Below are 17,701 nucleotides of genomic sequence, written 5' to 3'. Positions count from 1 at the left end.
CTGAAAGGCCTTGGGTGGGCCAGGGTATTCCTTGGATGGGCCTAGCCCACCCTCTAGAACCGGGCCTGGTTGCATAATCCTGAAGAAATGTAGAAATATATCTCACCCTGGGTTAAAAGAGAACACTTCACACAACAGACAAGGTGTGGTCACCCACCAGAATTTGGAGGGAAAGGGTGAAACACAGTCCTAGGAGAGGGCTGTTTACAGTGCGGACCGTTACACTATGGACCAGGCTTCTTTCAGAGGCAGCACCTGCCAACACCAGTGTCGATTTTGAGGTCGGTTTGAGGTCTATGTACATAGGTTTGTCACAAGAGGGGACTAAGTCTTATCTAGATATACTAGGAAGGACCCAAGAGTGACAGCTCGCATCATGGTATCGATGGACAGGTAGTCATGCTTTGTTCCATCTCTGGGTCAATTGTATTTTTTCCATTGATTGTCCACTGGGAAACAGTCTCATCCTGGCAAATGCATGAACGCTGAGCTCAGTGGCCTGCCTGGCATACAGGTTACAGCACATTAATTTGGGCACACAACAGATGGGCTTGGTGGTCCTCACAATGTAATTATCGACATGCACATTTTACATTAGGCGGCAGCGCCTCATATAAGACACAGAGAAAGGGCTCACACAACAGCATTTACTGAACATGTTCCAGCAATCTTACCTTTGATATGCCTGAGGAGACGTAGGGGGCGTGTTGAACACATGCGAGTATGCGTTGTAAGGGGTCTTTTTCAAGGCCTGGATAAGGTTTTGTCTGTATTCGGGGTCAATACACCACAAGGATCCCTTTCCAATACTCTGAAATAGAAGGCAGCACATATAAGAGAAAGACATGATTTTGCTTGTCGCACATTCAAGTCACAAAAGGATACAGAGGCATCTGGCCGCTTCCTAAGCGGATGAGCTCAACATTGGCATACATTCTAGGATACAAATGAAAGTCGAGCCAAAGGAATTAATCGCTGTTACAGAAGGTGATGCTGTGTTATGTTAACAGAGATATTTTATTGGAGGCACCAGATTTGTTGTGATCTGGCTGTTCGCTCTTCATAACAGAGAAGCCAAGCTAGCAGTGATTTTTAGGTCTCGCTTGACCCAGCGCATGCGCTGGTCTGGCGAGACTTATTGAGAGGGCTCCAAAAAGTGCTACCAGGCCAGCCTAGAGCTACAGTGCATGTGTGCGGGCGCCGCGCTTTACCGCGATTACTTTCACTTTCGCGGCCACACGGCCACTTTGATGTTTGATCGTGATCACGATCACTATCACTTTTGCGGCCGCACAGCCGCTTGGCATAGCCAATAGGTCTCGCTTTTGGGACCTTATAAGTATTTAGTTATGCAACTGTTGCATGGCTAAACACTTATAAGGTCCCAAAGGCAAGACCTATTGGCTATGCCAATGCTTGTTTGTTACTGTCAACTCAGCAAGAGTTCAACTTTTTTTAAACGCATCAAATTGGAACTTTTTGCAATGATTTTATTATAACAAACTGACAACAACAAAACTTCGAAACATGTTGAAGTAAAGTTAATGAGCTGTCAAGCGGCAATGGTCAACATATTACAAAAGAACATTACATGAGGCAATCATCCCTCTGCGCATGACCTAATGGGGAGATTGAGGCTGTAAAGGAGGCAGATTTGCTAAACCAACAGTCTTCGTAATTAACCACTGCAACTGACAAAAGGAGTCCATGCAGCGAAAGTCTGTAAAAGTCAATCTACAAAAGCCACTATTTATTTTACGGTTTTGGAGGGTTCCTCTTTAATGTCCTTGTTTCCACAACCCTTAGCGCTCGAACACATCGTATTTTTTTGTTGAGATCTACGAAGGTGATTGGGTAGAGGATTGCAAGATCAATTGGTAAAGCATCCTGAGAACTTTGAATCAATGTATACAATTTCAAAATTCAGGTTCTGAAAGCCTAGGGAGATTTAGAGCAACTGCTTGCTCTGCTGGTGGCACGCTTTTAGATGACCGTGCATTGACTGTCAATTTGATATAATTTTCGGTAAATGTTTACCTCTTACCCAAACACAAAGGACGCTAAAGTGCCCTATGATCACAACACATTTTAAGTATTTTATCGAAAAGCGAACTTGACGCCAACTTGCTTATCTTTCAAAAAGCAGGGACCCCTTCCACGAAGAAGCACATATGGCAGCTTGCACACCAAGATGGCATGCGCAACAAGACAGAAATGGAGCGTATGGTTTGGCTCATATTGAGGAGTAGAAACTGCTGCTTTTTGCCAATTATCATTCAGCTAGGGCTGTTCGTTTAGATGGCCGTGATCCACAATTGCATATTGAAATTAACACAGGTTAACATGCTATTAACGCCGCTAATATGAGCTAGCAATGAATCATGCAGGATGCATAGCTGCATACGGCCCTGGAGTATTAATCGCACGAGGAATGGGAGCAGGATCACATTTGTGTTCCAACATACACCCACGCGAGGAATTACTGGGCCTCTGCTGCAAAGACTGCAACAACAGTGTAGTGATGTGACGGTGACTGCCATCTGCCCGGGAGCTGAAATCCAGATTGGCTGCTGGTCTATCATCAAGTGGTGAACAGTTTTCAAGTCTACCAATACACGGTCTTAAATGTTTATCATAGATGTAAAATGTAGCATGGTTTAAAGAAGATGGCATTAAATGGACGTTAAAAAGTGTTAATCTGTAGTCAACAAACTAGGGTGTTAATGCAGAAAGTGGAGAAATGTAGAAGGATAATCTGGATTTATAAAAACAACAGTGCAAATAGTTTGTAAAATATTGTCAAGCACTCGTCTCTCTGAACTAAGCTAGAATGTCGAATAGTGCCACAATGCCTTTGGGTAGACGTTACACCGATCAGTACCTCACTTACTCATTCTAGAATACAATATATATGGTTGAAAGGAGGTGTCTGTGAGACTTCATTGCCATCCCACCCCCCAGATACAGAAGCTTCACTGTCATTACCAACTACCTCCCCTATATCCTCATTATGTCCTCTCCCCATTCTGGTGCAATAACCACAACTGTACAATGCTGTCAAATGTACTAGGAAACCACCAATACTAGTTTCTCACTATGTGCTCGCATATAGGGACCATCACTTCCTTGGATAGTAAGGCACCATGGATTATGGTGTCTGACCCCTACTGAGGCAGAGGGACCCTCTCTGTGATCACACTCAGAATTATCATATGCAACGCCCTGCTGAGGGGATCTGGGACTATCAGTATTCTGCTGCATTAGTATGACCTCCTGCATCACGGTATCCAAGGCCTGCTGTGGTGCAGGGACCATCTTTGCAATATTAGACTCAGAATCATTTTCTGTATGCCACTGAAGCTTAAGAACACAATCTTATTATATAGGCATGCTGCTGGAGCAGTTCATTTATTGACGTCGATCTCTTAAGACCTCTCAAACTGAAAATCCCAAAAGCAATTCTTTGTCCTAATTACATTTTTTAATTTGGAGCACATTTTCAAGGGTTTTCATATTCATTTTAATGCTATAAGTGGACAAACGCTTAGTAAAACCAATCTAACTTACGTTATCTTATTAATGTAAAAAAGTATTGCTTCTTAACAGTACCCTTTTAATGCTAAATAGTATTATTTCACCTAGGTAGCGCTTGCGCCGTCTCTCTGAGACATGCTGTATTTAGGATATGGGCATAAAGCTCCACCCCACTTTCCACCCGCTTTTTAATTGGCTCCTGTACCTGTCCTTTGTAAATGGTGGCTTTTCATTGGTCAATAGGCTTGGTATTTCCTCCTCATTACCGCCTTTTCTCATCTTGTAACCCTCCACGAGGAAACGCTGTGTTACATGTATTGTTACTCCCTAGGTTTTAATTACAGCCCCAGAGCACTATTTTATTAAAGCGCTTCAGGCAGGACACACGCTTGGCCCTAAGCAAGGCTGGCAGTGGTAACTTAACTCACTAGCACATCTCACATTTATATGAGACATTCTATACATTTCCCTTCATCAGCTCCACACAGAGTACAACCTAATCTGGAATGAATATAATAATTCTTTTGTCACATTTCAAAGCTACTAATTGTATATATGGACATATATTTGAATGTACTCGTGGTGCTGTCTTATGAGTAGAGTGGATTTACCATATTTTCTGCAGGGTGCAGTGCCATATGTGACCAAAAGAGGTCCCATGGGACTGCACCCTGCAACATGGCTAGGTAAAAAACATTGGCATTTACAATGCCAATAACTCCAACTTTGCAGGGTGCGGTACTATATGTGGACCTCTTTTGACCACATATAGTACTGCACCCTGCAAAATGGCTAGGTAAAAACCATTGCATTTATAATGCGAATAACTCCAACTCAACAAATGCGAGACCGGTTGCGTTTCCAATGCAATAGGTCTAGCATTTGTTAAAGTTAGAGCTGTTGGTGTTAAAAATTACAATGTTTTTTACTTTTGCTTTTTTATACCACTGGCAATAGTGCTAGGCAAATATAATATTTCCACTGCAAATAAAAAAACTAAAGTAAAAAATGGTTTATTTTGAACGTCAACAGCTCTAACTTTAACAAATGCGAGACCTATTGCATTGCAAACGCTTGTTTTAACTAGGTTCCAGACTCAAACTCACCACATGGTCATTTTCAGGGCGACTGTAATTTAGGGTTTATATTATTGATTGTGGAACCTGGCAACCATAATTCTTATTCCTGCTTTGCCGCTTGATCAAACTACTTGACGTTGTACATATCACAATCTTCTTGGGCATTGGCTGGCTCATGAAACGGGCAGTCCTTTGCAGTCCAGTTTGAGTTTGGCTGAAGACCCTTTGAGCCCAATGGGCGTTGCGCGCCTGTTTTGTTTCATTATATTATTTCACTACTTGTAGCTACTTTTATGGAGCACAACTTGACAGATTCCCCAGTCTACTAAATTTAGAAAACTTAATTTCTAGAGTAAGAAACACAAACACAACACCTTCATTACTACTAACTAAACAAATTTAACAATATTAAGCTGACAAGCTCAAGAAACCAGCTTCAAAGATCTGCATCAGATAAAAACGTGTGCAATACATGCACAATTGCCCAGCTACCTCGAAAAGTTTCTTCTCAGCCCAAAACTAGTGTATGAGTATTTTGTGCCGGGACGGTCGTATTTCATGGAGATGGACCGTGTCACCTTGAGAAGTATAACCAATGAAAGCTGCTACCAGTGCTTAATTTGAGCACGTGGTTTCCGGTGCTCGGCACCGGCACTTCATTGTCATAACTGGCACGTGTGACAATTCACCACGTGGTAGCACTGTTTGTATAATTTAGAGACTAGCACAAGAACAGTTGTTTATTAATTCAATATACCTTAAAATGACTAATACCTCCCACCCACGCCATTCTTATAGCTTTGGGGGCCTGGAATTGTCTGAATGGCCACACTTGTAAGAGTGTGATGGTTAGTAGTTGTGTTGGTACTGTCATTGGCAGCAGGGGCAATGTGTGCTAGACACTGCAGTGGCCTTCTGACAATGGCCCTGGTACGTACTTTTCTTTTTTTTTTTTTTTTTTACAAATTAAGCTTTGGCTGCTACATAGAAGAAATGTCATGTTTATTCACTACACAGTTTCCGGGAAAGGGCTATTTCTGCATTACAGAAGGCAAAATAAGCTCAATTCACTGCCACAGAACACAGGTGTCCCCAGCTCCCCAGGATACTGAGAAGCACTTCTACTCCCAGCAGAGGAAGGCTTCGGCTGGTGCACTCTTCCTCGAGGCCCTCTTGGTCATCAAGCACCCACTGGAGACAATGGACACTACATGTGCAGATCACTATAATGTGGTTGTACTCCACTCCCTACACTAAAGAGGGTGTAGTCAATTTGCAAATGGCCTTTAACACAAAGAGCAGTGGGCTGTATTAGGTTGGTACTGTGAAAAGGGGAAACAAAGTACACACTTTCATTACCCCACTCCAAGGCTGTGCAGACACTTGAGTTTCATTTATGCCTGGATAGTCCATTCTGCGACACCTAGCATACAGATAAAATTACCTTTCGAACGACACAACGTCGTAAAGATGTACTTCCAAAAGAAGAGTCCCGGTTTTACAGCCCATCTAAATTGACAACGAACTTGAAATGTTGGTGGCAGGAAATCCACGGGGAAGAACCATGATAACAATCACCTGGCTCCCGTTGCTGGACTTTTGCAGCCAAAGACTGCGAGTTAGTACAGAGAAGGGAACATAAGTGTTACACCAGTTGCATTTTCTGCACAGCTGTAGGGGCTGTGAATGACCAAAAATGATGAGCAGCTAGCTTTGAACTTGATCTGATAGCAACTGTTTTGCTCTCAAGGGGACAGGGATATGGCCACGCCCGACTATTCGAATATGATCATTATATTTTACCTACACCTCAAAAAGGAATGTGTAGTTACATTTTTACACACACAAAGACCATCTTCACAAATCGGAAAACGTTAAGACTAGGATGACACAATCAACAATTGCAATAGGCCAGACTGTTTGCCTAAGAATCGATGTCCACATGACTGCTCCCAAGACACCGCACAGTCACAAAGCACACTCCTGTTGATGATGAGCAACACTAAGAAATGGTCCCGGTTCAGCTAGGTGTATCCTTGAGGCATAATTAGAACCAAATGAACTTGATCAGGCACCAATTGACTCACCCACATGAATACCTGAAAACAACAGTCGTAACAAAATATTTAGTCCTCCTTCTAAAGAGCACTAATAAATAAATTAGATGGACTTATGCAGAAATTCATGAGGAGCTATGCGAAACTAAAGCTTTACAGCTGAAATCCTTTAAAGCATGGCCACGTATCGTTGCACCTGCACTCTCCATTCAGGCCAGCATTCAGCAGTTTCTGACGGCATCAATATTTAAGAAAAACTAAAGATGGATATTGGTGGTTATTGGTGTAGCGAGGATACCATGGGCCTATGGGCAAGCAAGCAACATGGACTCCCTATCCCTTGGTTAGATACTCAGATACGCCTATAATTAGAGTGCAGAGGCCCTCCAGACCTCTCGGACACGGTACCAGCTGCACTACTGAAAGATAAACTCCTGTTTTTGGTATTCAATGTAACAATATTCCGATTGAAGGCTTTCCTCCTTCCAAGAGTAAACCAAAAACATAATGTGACATGAAAAGGATTACAAAAAAAAAAAAAAATTAACAGTTTTATTTAGCGCAAACGTGACCCGAAGGTATCGGGTATTAGAGCGCTTTACATGAGCACCAGTTGCGTTACATGAGGACACATTCATTTTTGTTAGGCACGGGGAGATTAAGTGATTTGCCCAGAATCACAGGATGTTGCGCGTTCCTGCCGAGACTCGAACCTGGTTCCCCAGCTCCGAGGTCGTCCGCCCTAGTCGTTAGGCCAACTCCTCTCCCCTTTCATTAATGTTGGTTTATTAATGTTGCCAGTCTCACAAGACTATTCTTTATGTTTCCTCCAATAGTCGATGAACTTGTGTCAGAACTAGATGTGGGCCTTTGTATGTGTGAACACATGGGTGGGTGATAATCCTCTTTGGGTTGCATTATATGTTTCTATAAAGCAAGCAAGAGAGCTCAGTGGGTCACATCTATCTCTGAAAATACACTCCTATCGCAAAAAATCTGTATGTAGGTGAAAGCCCAGATGAACAACTGGATCTTTCATCATTACAGAGTACATTTAAGCACTTGTACAAAGAGGTAAATGTTGAGTATGCGTTATTTGCATGGTTAATATTTTCATTTCTTTTCTTGGGACAGTTTTATACATGAAATCATTTCGTGAATGGACAAAAAACAATTCTATGGGTAAGCATGGCAGAATATGTAATGTGCATCAATATGGGGTGAGGGTAGAGAGAGTGAGAGAACAATTTGGGTGTTCTCTATGGTTCTGGGATTCCTGCAGGGTCAAAGTGGTCAGCTGATATCTTTTGCTGGTTTCAGATTGTTAGGGTCAGCTGAGTTACACTGTCCGGTGAGGTATGACTAGGCTGATATAGAGTTTGGTGATGCATTGTTTTGTACAGCAGTCTGCTAGATACGTGTGCATCATTGTGTGTATGGTAGTGTATGATAAATTACTTTGCTGTTTGTTTCATTCTGCTGGGCTGCTTAGTTGTCCAATACTAGGCTTGGGTTTGATCTTACGTTTGCTGAATACATTGTTTTGATGAAATGTTCTGTGCAAATAGGTGTGATATATTTAAACTAGTTTTTTCTGGATAGTTAGTGAGTTGGTGAGATGATATGGCAGTGCTGCTGAAGTGGCAAAAGTTTAATGCGGCTTGGGGCTGTGCTGTACTAATGATGACCGTATGATAGAAAACAAGCAAACAGGCATGGCTAGATGAAAGCCTTGCAGATGATCACAATGATTATCAGTGGCGAAGACTAGTCCACATGTGGTCAGTCAATGGCATCAAATGCCTATATATGCTACCACTACTGAACAAGCAGATCAGCAATATTTGAAAATCGTTATTCAATTTAGTTTTCAAGGATTCATTGCACACCAGTCTTATAAGGGCCCTACCAAAGCCTATTTTGTAATCAATAACGTTTTTACCTATTTTTTAAGAAACTACAAAGCACTTAAATGATACCAGACATAAGAGTAGACAGACCCCACAATCTACAGGTAAACTTGGGTACACCACGATTAGAAACGTTTACAGTTTAATTCCAAAAATGAATAAATACAATGCTAGTGAAGGGGGTGGAGTTCTTAAGAGAGTATTCAAACACATTTTTTAGAGAAAACATAGTGGGTGCACAGATCAACATTCCAGTAGATGCAGAAAAAAATAAACCAAATTCTGAAGACCCTTGGAAAGCCGAGAGAGGGGAGGGAGGGGAGAGAGAGAGAGGGGAGGGAGAGAGGGAGAGAGAGAGGGAGGAGAGGGAGGGAGAGGAGAGAGAGGGGGGAGGGGGGAGAGAGAGAGAGAGAGAGAGAGAGAGAGAGAGAGAGAGAGAGAGAGAGAGAGAGAGATCGCCAAACTGACAGTCGACAACTTTAAGGATCTTCATCTGCTATTTCTAATTCTACACATTTAATTTTTAGTAAATCTTTATTTCGGCAGAACATTTAAATTGACAACTAAATTAAGACAAAAAATAAAATATATTAAAAAAGGAGAAATGTAAAATTTAACAGGACTCCGAGCTCAAACGTCTCCACTGTAAACATATTGCAAACTGAGGAGAATGAGGAACCCCTAAAGAACGTACAGCATTTTTCATAACTTAAAGGCAATTTCGGTCTTTTCCAAATAAGTTGTGAGGTCACCCTCCAAAAAACCAGCTTGCTTTGAGACATTCCTCAAGTGTGCATCTTCACATTTGTGTCCTGTTTTCTTCACATTCCTTGCACAACTTCATACTTGTATTGAAATGTATTTTCATTATGCAATTCACGTTCCTTTTCACTATTTATTACCCACATAAGAGGAATATACCAAGTGTGTAAATGTAAATTTGCATGCAACTTTAATTACACTTAGCTGTGCCAGACAGCTACCGCAAGGAAGAACCTCCATACTCCCTTGGTACAAACCATCAGGTTCCAGAAGCTCAACAATATAGTTTCAAAGAGAGTTTTTTGGGCCACACTCAAACCACAAGACATTTGTGAACTTTTTCCTACTCATTTTTTGCACACTATGATTGTAGACAAATACACTTTCTTCTAATCCTGATGCAAGTGTTTCTTTTTTTTTTTATTTCAACGTATTTTATTAAAAATTTTAAGACAGGCAAGCTCGCTTTACCATTACAGGATATCAGCCGAACTTGGCTGTTTTTGCCATGGTTACAGGAAGGTGTTATACATGTTTGGCTGCCCCCCTTTCCAATGGCTTGCTAGGAGATTATGGGTAGGTGAAAGGGAAAAGAAATAGAAAAGAAAAGAGAAAGGGATAGGATAGTTTACAAGAAGAGTACTTTAGCCGTGGGCCTATTCTGGTCCTGTGGGGTTTTGTTTTGTGGGCAGTTGAGCTTCTTCAGTTGTGTTCACGGGGGTTCGTAGGGGTCCAGGTACTCGTCCACTGATGTCCACATTCCCCTAGATGCTGGTCTCCAGGGTGAGTTTCGCAGTGCAGTGCCACCTGCGCCTCTGAGGTATGTCACCCAGTTGAGCCAGCCTTTGAATGTCGTCTTAGTTGTATCCTTCCAGTTGGACAGGACCATTTTCACTGCCGAGGTCAGGAGGAGATCTAACAGATCCCGGTTGTGCTGTGAATCTAGCTCTGCGGTCATAAAGGCGAGCGGTGGCAAGGGTAGAGAACTCTGGTTTTAATGTGCACCCCAGCGCTTTTTTTATGAAAATGAATATTTTCTCTCAGAATTCTTTAATTTTAGGGCAGTAGAAGGTGAGGTGTGCAAGGTCCCCTTTTTCGTTGTCGCAGTTCCAGCACAGGTCGCTTTCCCTTAGGCCTAGCGCTGCTAGATGAGCCGGGGTCCAGTAGGTCTTGTGAAGCAGCCAAAATTTTGTCTGAGCTAGTACTGGGGAGATTCTGTTCCGTGAGGGGGAAGCCCAAAAGAGAGTCAGTTCCTGCTCGCTTAGTGTGGTACCAAGTTATTTTGACCAGTAGTTCGCTGGCTTTACATTGATTTTGGTAGTGCTAGGACGTAATAGCTTGTATAGGTGTAATACCTGGTGGTCAATTCTGTTGAGTTTCATCATGTATTGTATAATTGATGGGTCGTGTTGAGCTAGTTTGGCTTTTGTTAGTGCTGTTCTGATTTTTAAGAAGTTATAGAACTCGATGTCAGGTAGGCTATGTCTCTCTTTTAGCGTGCTGAAAGTGTTTCTTTTCTTTAAACTAATTTCCAAAATGGTTCTTCACACAACCAATGATAAGTAAAAAAAAAAACTGCCACCAAATGCAACACCACCCAGAAGAATGCCAAAGTTCAGGATTTTCCTGTGGCTATGGAAAAGTAGTCACTTTGTAGAAAACACAGGGCTTTGGGCCGGAGGATTTATTTTGTGCTAGAATTAATGCAAACTCCAACATAAATCATTATTCATCATTTAACTGAGGCAGTTATTAGACTTCTAGTTCAGCTTAGTTTTACTAACATAATAAAATCAGCACAGTCTGTCATTTTGTAATGTCTACAATTTCAGATATGTTAAAAAGCAGAGCAGCTGGTTAACAAGATTTTCTCTAGAGTAAATTAGGCTAAGACCATCTCAGATTCACATCAGCCACAGCATCCTGCATCGCATATATTTGCACTGGAGCAAGTCTGTACATGCCGGGAGTTTCTTCCCAGATGCCTATCACAACAATACCCTTTCAGGTTTAGAGTGCCAAATAAATTATGCAAAACAGGAAGCAAGGAACTCTGGGCAGATCCCAAGTTTATGTGGAGAGCAGCTCCTTTATATGAGCACCCTACAACACCAGTGGAGGATTAGCACAGTGCCATCCATGCCGAACTGATAAATGACAAAATAATTTCACCACTTCAGGCACGGTATTACAGCTTTGTATTGGTAAATACCATCCAAAACAACCTGGAATGAAATACTTTGCTTTTAAAAGAAGTCAGGTTAGAAGAGTTTTTAGAAGCTGAAGCGACTTTTCTCTGATCTGTTTTGTGTGGTTCAGTCTCCTCAACTGCCAAGTTGTTGATCGCTACATTTTAATAATACTGTTACTTTAAAAGTATTTTTCTTACCCTCACACTTCCCAGAGTGCGAAGACTTAACCAGGAAGGCAAGTGAATACTCTTGACAAGGCTGCCCTATACTTGAAGAATACATTTCAATCATCAAACTGATGCCACTCTTGGGTACAGAGGGGTTTTAGAACTGCATAATACATGTCATGAATTCACCACACTCTCATAAAAACGATAGCAGCAACATCAAAACGAGAACTTTATCTAAAAACCTGTCCAAGAAGGGCTCAGCCGCCTGCACATTAGATAGTTGTGCCCAAAAGGGTAGTAAAGCATTGGCTTGGCCTGAAGATCAAATGGTAAGCTGTTATAATGCCAGTACAAACAGACCAGGACATGGTGACTTGAAACCAGTAAGGACGTCAGGGGAACCACAGGGCATGAAACAAGAGGATGTGTTGGTATAATAAATAACAATTTTCAAACTTATTTAAACAAGTCCTACAAATGTATTTATTTATTCTTTGTATAACGTGTGATTATCCAGCGGGAGTCCTGGCGCTAAGCCAAACACGAGTACTGCATAGCAATCAAAAGGTGTTTACGTTAAAGTGAAAAGAAAGATAGGTTTTCAGTCCTTTACGAAATTTCAGCAAATTAGATTTGAGGCGATGGTCTAAAGGCAATTTATTCCAGGCTTGAGTTGTGCACACAGAAAAAGTCCTACTCCTTAGGCGGGTTCTGAGAACTTTTGGTATAATAATCAGACCGATGATGGCGATGTAGAGCGAAGCAGCCTAGAGGGACAATATCTTTTCGACATATAAGAGATATAAGAGCCATGCGTTGCTGGATAAAGAATTTAATGGCCAATGCAAAGAGCCTTAAACTGGGAACTCATCTTAACAGGCAGCCAGTAAAGCTTTCTAATAAGGGGAGAGTTACAATCAAATTTTCTCTTTCCGAAAATCAACCAAGCTGCTGCATTTTGTATGAGATGAAACCTCTGAATAAGGTATCCCGAGTGCCCAATATATACCGGGCATTACAGTAGTCCAGTATGCTTAGTACCAAGGTTTGCAAAAACAACTGCCTGGCGTCATTAGGAATAAACTAAAAAATCTTTTTGAGCTATCTCAGAAGTAAGAAGCATGTAGGAGCAAATGGGAGAATTCCCAAAAATCAGGCCTTCCATTCAAGTTAAGGCAAAACAATTTGCTATTTATTCAGTTGGCCACCTTAATCATGCAGCGTCTCAATTGCTCCTGATGTAATGAAACATCGCCCTCCATACGGATGATTATTTGGGTGCCATCGGCATACCCATAAAATTGAAATCCTGAGGAAACAATGAGGACTGCAAGAACAGCCATATATACATTAAAAACCGTATGACTGAGTGCAGACACCTGCAGGATACCACATGAGATAGCCTAAAAACAGAATGGAAAAATGCCATCTGCACAGCCTGGGTTCTCTTCTTCAAAAAGTGTTCAAACCATGCAAATGGCTTATCCATCAAACCAATATAACTAAGCCTTTTCAATAAGGTGGCATGCAAGACTGTGTCCAACTCAGCAGACAACTCATCCAGAAGTTTTAGTGCAGCCGAACTGCCAGCCTGCAGAATCATGTGTATATCATTGGTTGTAGTGATTAGCACAGTTTCCATCCTAAAGCAAGCACAAAATCGAGACTGGTACTTGTTGTACTCACCACCTTCTTCACAATATGAGGCTAACTGCTTATTAACCCATCTTTCCAAAATGTTTGCGAAAAGTGGGAAAGGGAGATAGGACAATAGTTTGAAGGAACATTAGGATGAAGTGTTTCCTTTATCAAAAGTGGCGTGATATGTGCCCTTTTAGAATAGGCATGAATAATTTAATTATTTAAAGAGTTGTTACATGAAATGGCAATACAGGGACAAAAAAAATACCATATTTTTGAAGAACCTGCTAGGGCTGTTACTTCCTCCTCTGTGATAGGACAGACCTCCTACCATCCCTTTTGTCCTGCAGTGGCCAACTCGGGGCCTTCCATTAGAGTTCCAGTAGGTGTAAATGTTGACAAAATAGAGAAAATCTTGGCCTTGGGTAATAAGTGACAATGCAAGACTGGTATACAACCCGTAACAGGCCCAGCATAGATACAAGAACCCCAGGACCTCTGTAACACAGTAGCCACACCAAGGAAAACCAGGCTTCTAGGATATCAAATTGAATGGCAAAGCTCAAAGAAAGAATAAAGAAAGGTAATTGATTTATAGGTGTAAACACAGTAAGACTGCACAAGCAGTACCCTTCTACAACAAATCCCAAACAATGCAGACATGCAAACATAGGAAAGCACAGACAGAAATGGAATTTCATTAGGAAAGGTCCAGCATCTTCCTCAAGGAAATGGGCTAATTGGACTTGCTGTGAAAGAACAAGTGTTTGGGTGCTCCTGGCAAGTGGAAAGGGCTGAGATGTTTTGTTAACTTTAAAAGGATAGCGAAATTGCTTGTTTCCTGTACATCAGTCACCCTAGCAATAAATTAATTGTGATGCGGAATAGCGACTTGTTTTTCTGGTCACTTTAAATTCTCCCCTTTTCTAGCAGGCCTTACACTTCTTATAACTCCATGGGTCGATTTTCCTGAGAATGTGGATGTAGCAATTTTGATTCACCATGGCAGAGCAGACTACAACAACCCTGGTCTCAAAAACTCCTTCTGGTCAGCCATGTAAACGTTTACCAGGAGGAGTTTTCAAAGATAAAGCTAGGATTTCAACTGTGGCTAAAAAAATGTGATAAAAATCTGTCCTTAGAACCATCATCTATCTCCCTATTCATCTATCTATTCATCTATCTGTGTAACTACGTATCTACCTATCTACCCATCTATCTATCTATCTATCTATCTACCTATCTATCTGCCTTCTTTAATAAAACATTACACCTGCCTTTAAGTAATGTCATCACAAACAAAGTCAAGGATATACGAATGGCTAGTATGGCTATTTTAAGAACTGATTAGCCAGGGTCCTAAGTCACCCATGCACAATACATGCTTTTAAATAGTGTTTGATGCAAGTCTTCGTGCTTCACAAGATTAAGAAAGACTGACTCTCTCTTACATAATCAGGTGTATGATGCCTCCCATTGTGTTTTGGTGACACTGCAAGAGCATGGCAGCAACAATTATGTGAAAAAAGGTAAGTCATACTGGTCTTATCCACCTTAGAAGGATAAATGGTCGAGTTTACTGTAGTAGGCTGATGGTCCATCATTTATGTCGTGTATATATCGTGCAGTTCAAAAATATTAACTGCTATCCAGCTAGAAGTTTCGTAAGGCTTCTTTGTCAGTGTGAGGTACAAAGATGGAGAAAGAAGGTAAGTGAAGGTTTATTTAAGAAAGACTTGTTTCAGAGTATGAATTAATATATATTTCAGGAGCATATTTCGCATGTGAGAAATATGTGCTCGATTCACAAAAATCTGTTCGCACACCACAACTACAATCAGCCCCAAATAGGCACAGGGGCTGCTTACTTTGCTATCAGACACATACGAATGACAAGAGAACTAGAACTTTTATAGCGTTTACAGTCACAATCACAGCTTCCAAAAACACTGCAGAATTATTGCTTCAAATTACTATTATAATATTCTTCTGGTTTTACAATCTTGCTCACTAATGGGCGCATGCGGTCCATCGTACAGAGGAGATTCTTTTGAAGAAAGGAAAAAAAAAACAATCTTTGAAGATCTTTCAGGTAATTCCCTATTGCAGTGGTTCTTAACCTGTGGTCCGTCCCCTGGGGGTCTGCAAAGCCTAATCACTGAGCCTGAGACTGCGTAGACTATTAAATAACATTAACAAATTAATAAAGTGTATATTCATAAAAAAGCTACATGTAGATTGTAATACTTTTTGCAAATTTGAAGGAGTTTGAAATTGGAGGCAACAAATTAAGATAGCATCCGCAGATTGCTTCATGAGAGTAGTGCAAGTGCATCAAACAGGATATAGTAATGAAGGTGAGTGGCCTCAAATAAATTTAGAAACGCTTGACCTTCTCATTGGTATAAAAAAATATATATTTGTTTGTGAATTATATAAAATGTTTCATCCTCCGTATATACGTTTGATGAATGCTTGTTTTGGTATTTTCCATGTATTGTTTTGCTGTCGAAATGATCGAAAATTCTTAGATCTTGATCCCTGGCTTCCAGTAATTACTCAGTGGGGGGTCCCTGGATTCCAATAATGATTTAGTGTGGGTCCTCAGGTTCCAGTAGTGATTAAGCGAGGGTCCACAGAAGTCAAAAGGTTAAGAACCACTGTCCTGTTGCATTCAAAATTGCAATGTCAAATGCTTTGGATACAAGTGTGGAGGCTAAACTCTACCTTTAAACCAATAAAAAAGCCACTTGTTGGAGCTTTACTAACCTTAAATAAAGCAAGAACTCAACAAGAAACTCCTACATTGCTATTTTACGGCAAAATGGATTTAAAAAGTTGAACACACACAAATGTGTGCACTTCAGGAGAGGGTGTTAAGGGGGACCTGAGCATACAACTGCGCAAGAAACACACATCAGTTACTGTAAGAGCTGTATTTATTCCTATTCAGTGTTGTCACCTTTCAGACGTGTCATCTTCTGTACTGTGTGGCAGGACGCACAAACTTTCCACAAGTTGCAGGATTTCCAACCTGTGGCCAATAGGTGGTCCAAAGTAAACACGAAATAATCTGCTGTACCTATAATTATTTAGTTAATGCATCTAAGTCAATTTTTAAGGCAAAAACCACTCTATCTAGACCGTGCAAAGATTACGTTACAAATCAAAATATGGTGTTAATCCATTTTTTTATTTTGAAATTAATTGAAAAAAATTTATAAATTGCAGAGACATTTCAACAAAACAAAGGACATAATAGTCCTACAAGACAATAATACCCATGGACAATCTGTGATATAAAATTATTCAAACATTCTCATTCATACTTAAATCCATTCACACCATAACAACAAATAACACATACACCCTAAAATCTTGAAAGATGAACAATTTAAAGGCCCAACATGGTAGGCGAGTCTTATTGGGCGTAAAGATTACACAAATAGGTACAATCAAGAATGTCCAAGTATGGAAAGAAGAATGGAACAACAAAAGGATTATTCTTGTGAAATTGTAGGGTCTTAGTGGATCTGTGTAACGAACAGTTCAGTTCGAGACGCCAATAGGTGGTCCACCTGATAGGGCAAATATAGCCTTCACCGTATACCAGTGGTGCAGCTAGACGTTTTGCGGCCTGTGGCGGCTCCTGCTTTTGCTGTCAGTGGCCGCAAGTTAAAAGCAGCAGGGGGGGTGGGGGAGTGGGACTGGCGGCGATTCCTGCGTTCGTTTGCCGCCCTGCGATATCTGCAGGTAAGGGTGGGTTGCTGCCCCCAAAAGTCGTGCCGCCCTGGGAAGACAACCTCCCCCCACCACGACGCTTTGCTATGCCACTGCTGTTTACAAGATCTATAATGTAACATGACACAACTGCATACTATCAACGCATATCAATTAGTGCCAATTGTGTTTGTGGAGTGAGTTCTCTAAACACTTCTACATGGGACACAATGGCAATTTAGGAGACGTAAGAGGGGAGTATGAAAACCCTCTTTTCAGGGAGGAGACAGGTAACAAATCGCACAGCATTAGCAGTGAGGGCCACAATAGTACACAGATGGGCCTGGCGCTGGCAGCGCTATTGTGCCAGAAGAAACTTCTTATATTAAAAACATTCTGTCAACTAAACCGATGTACTAGCCTTAATTCTACAATACACAAATGTGTGGTGTCCATTTATGTGAAATAAACATCAAACAATACTAAAATGGCCATTAAATATGCGACATAACCATCGGCTTCAATGTGCACTAGCAAAGGTGTATTGAAAGAATTGTCTACTGAAGTCGCCACTGCCTTCCATGCTATTTATGAAATGATTTTCACCCGAGATTCAAAGAACATACCTACAGTAGC

At 41.1% G+C, this 17,701-nt stretch overlaps 1 protein-coding gene across 15 annotated transcripts in view; it reads right to left on the bottom strand.

Moving 5' to 3' along the window:
- The window catches only part of FOXN3 (forkhead box N3), a 653,950-nt gene that overhangs the window by 227,649 nt on the left and 408,600 nt on the right, over positions 1-17,701 (bottom strand). For all 15 annotated transcript variants that reach the window (XM_085626556.1, XM_085626564.1, XM_085626560.1 and 12 more), the window contains one exon: positions 675-811. In XM_085626556.1, coding sequence (XP_085482682.1) covers positions 675-811 — 137 coding nt within the window. The remainder of the gene's footprint in view (positions 1-674; positions 812-17,701) is intronic.

Source organism: Triturus cristatus, chromosome 9 (genome assembly GCF_964204655.1).
Source record: "Triturus cristatus chromosome 9, aTriCri1.1, whole genome shotgun sequence".
Taxonomy (NCBI): Eukaryota; Metazoa; Chordata; class Amphibia; order Caudata; family Salamandridae; genus Triturus; species Triturus cristatus.
This window is presented reverse-complemented; position numbering and strand designations above follow the sequence as displayed.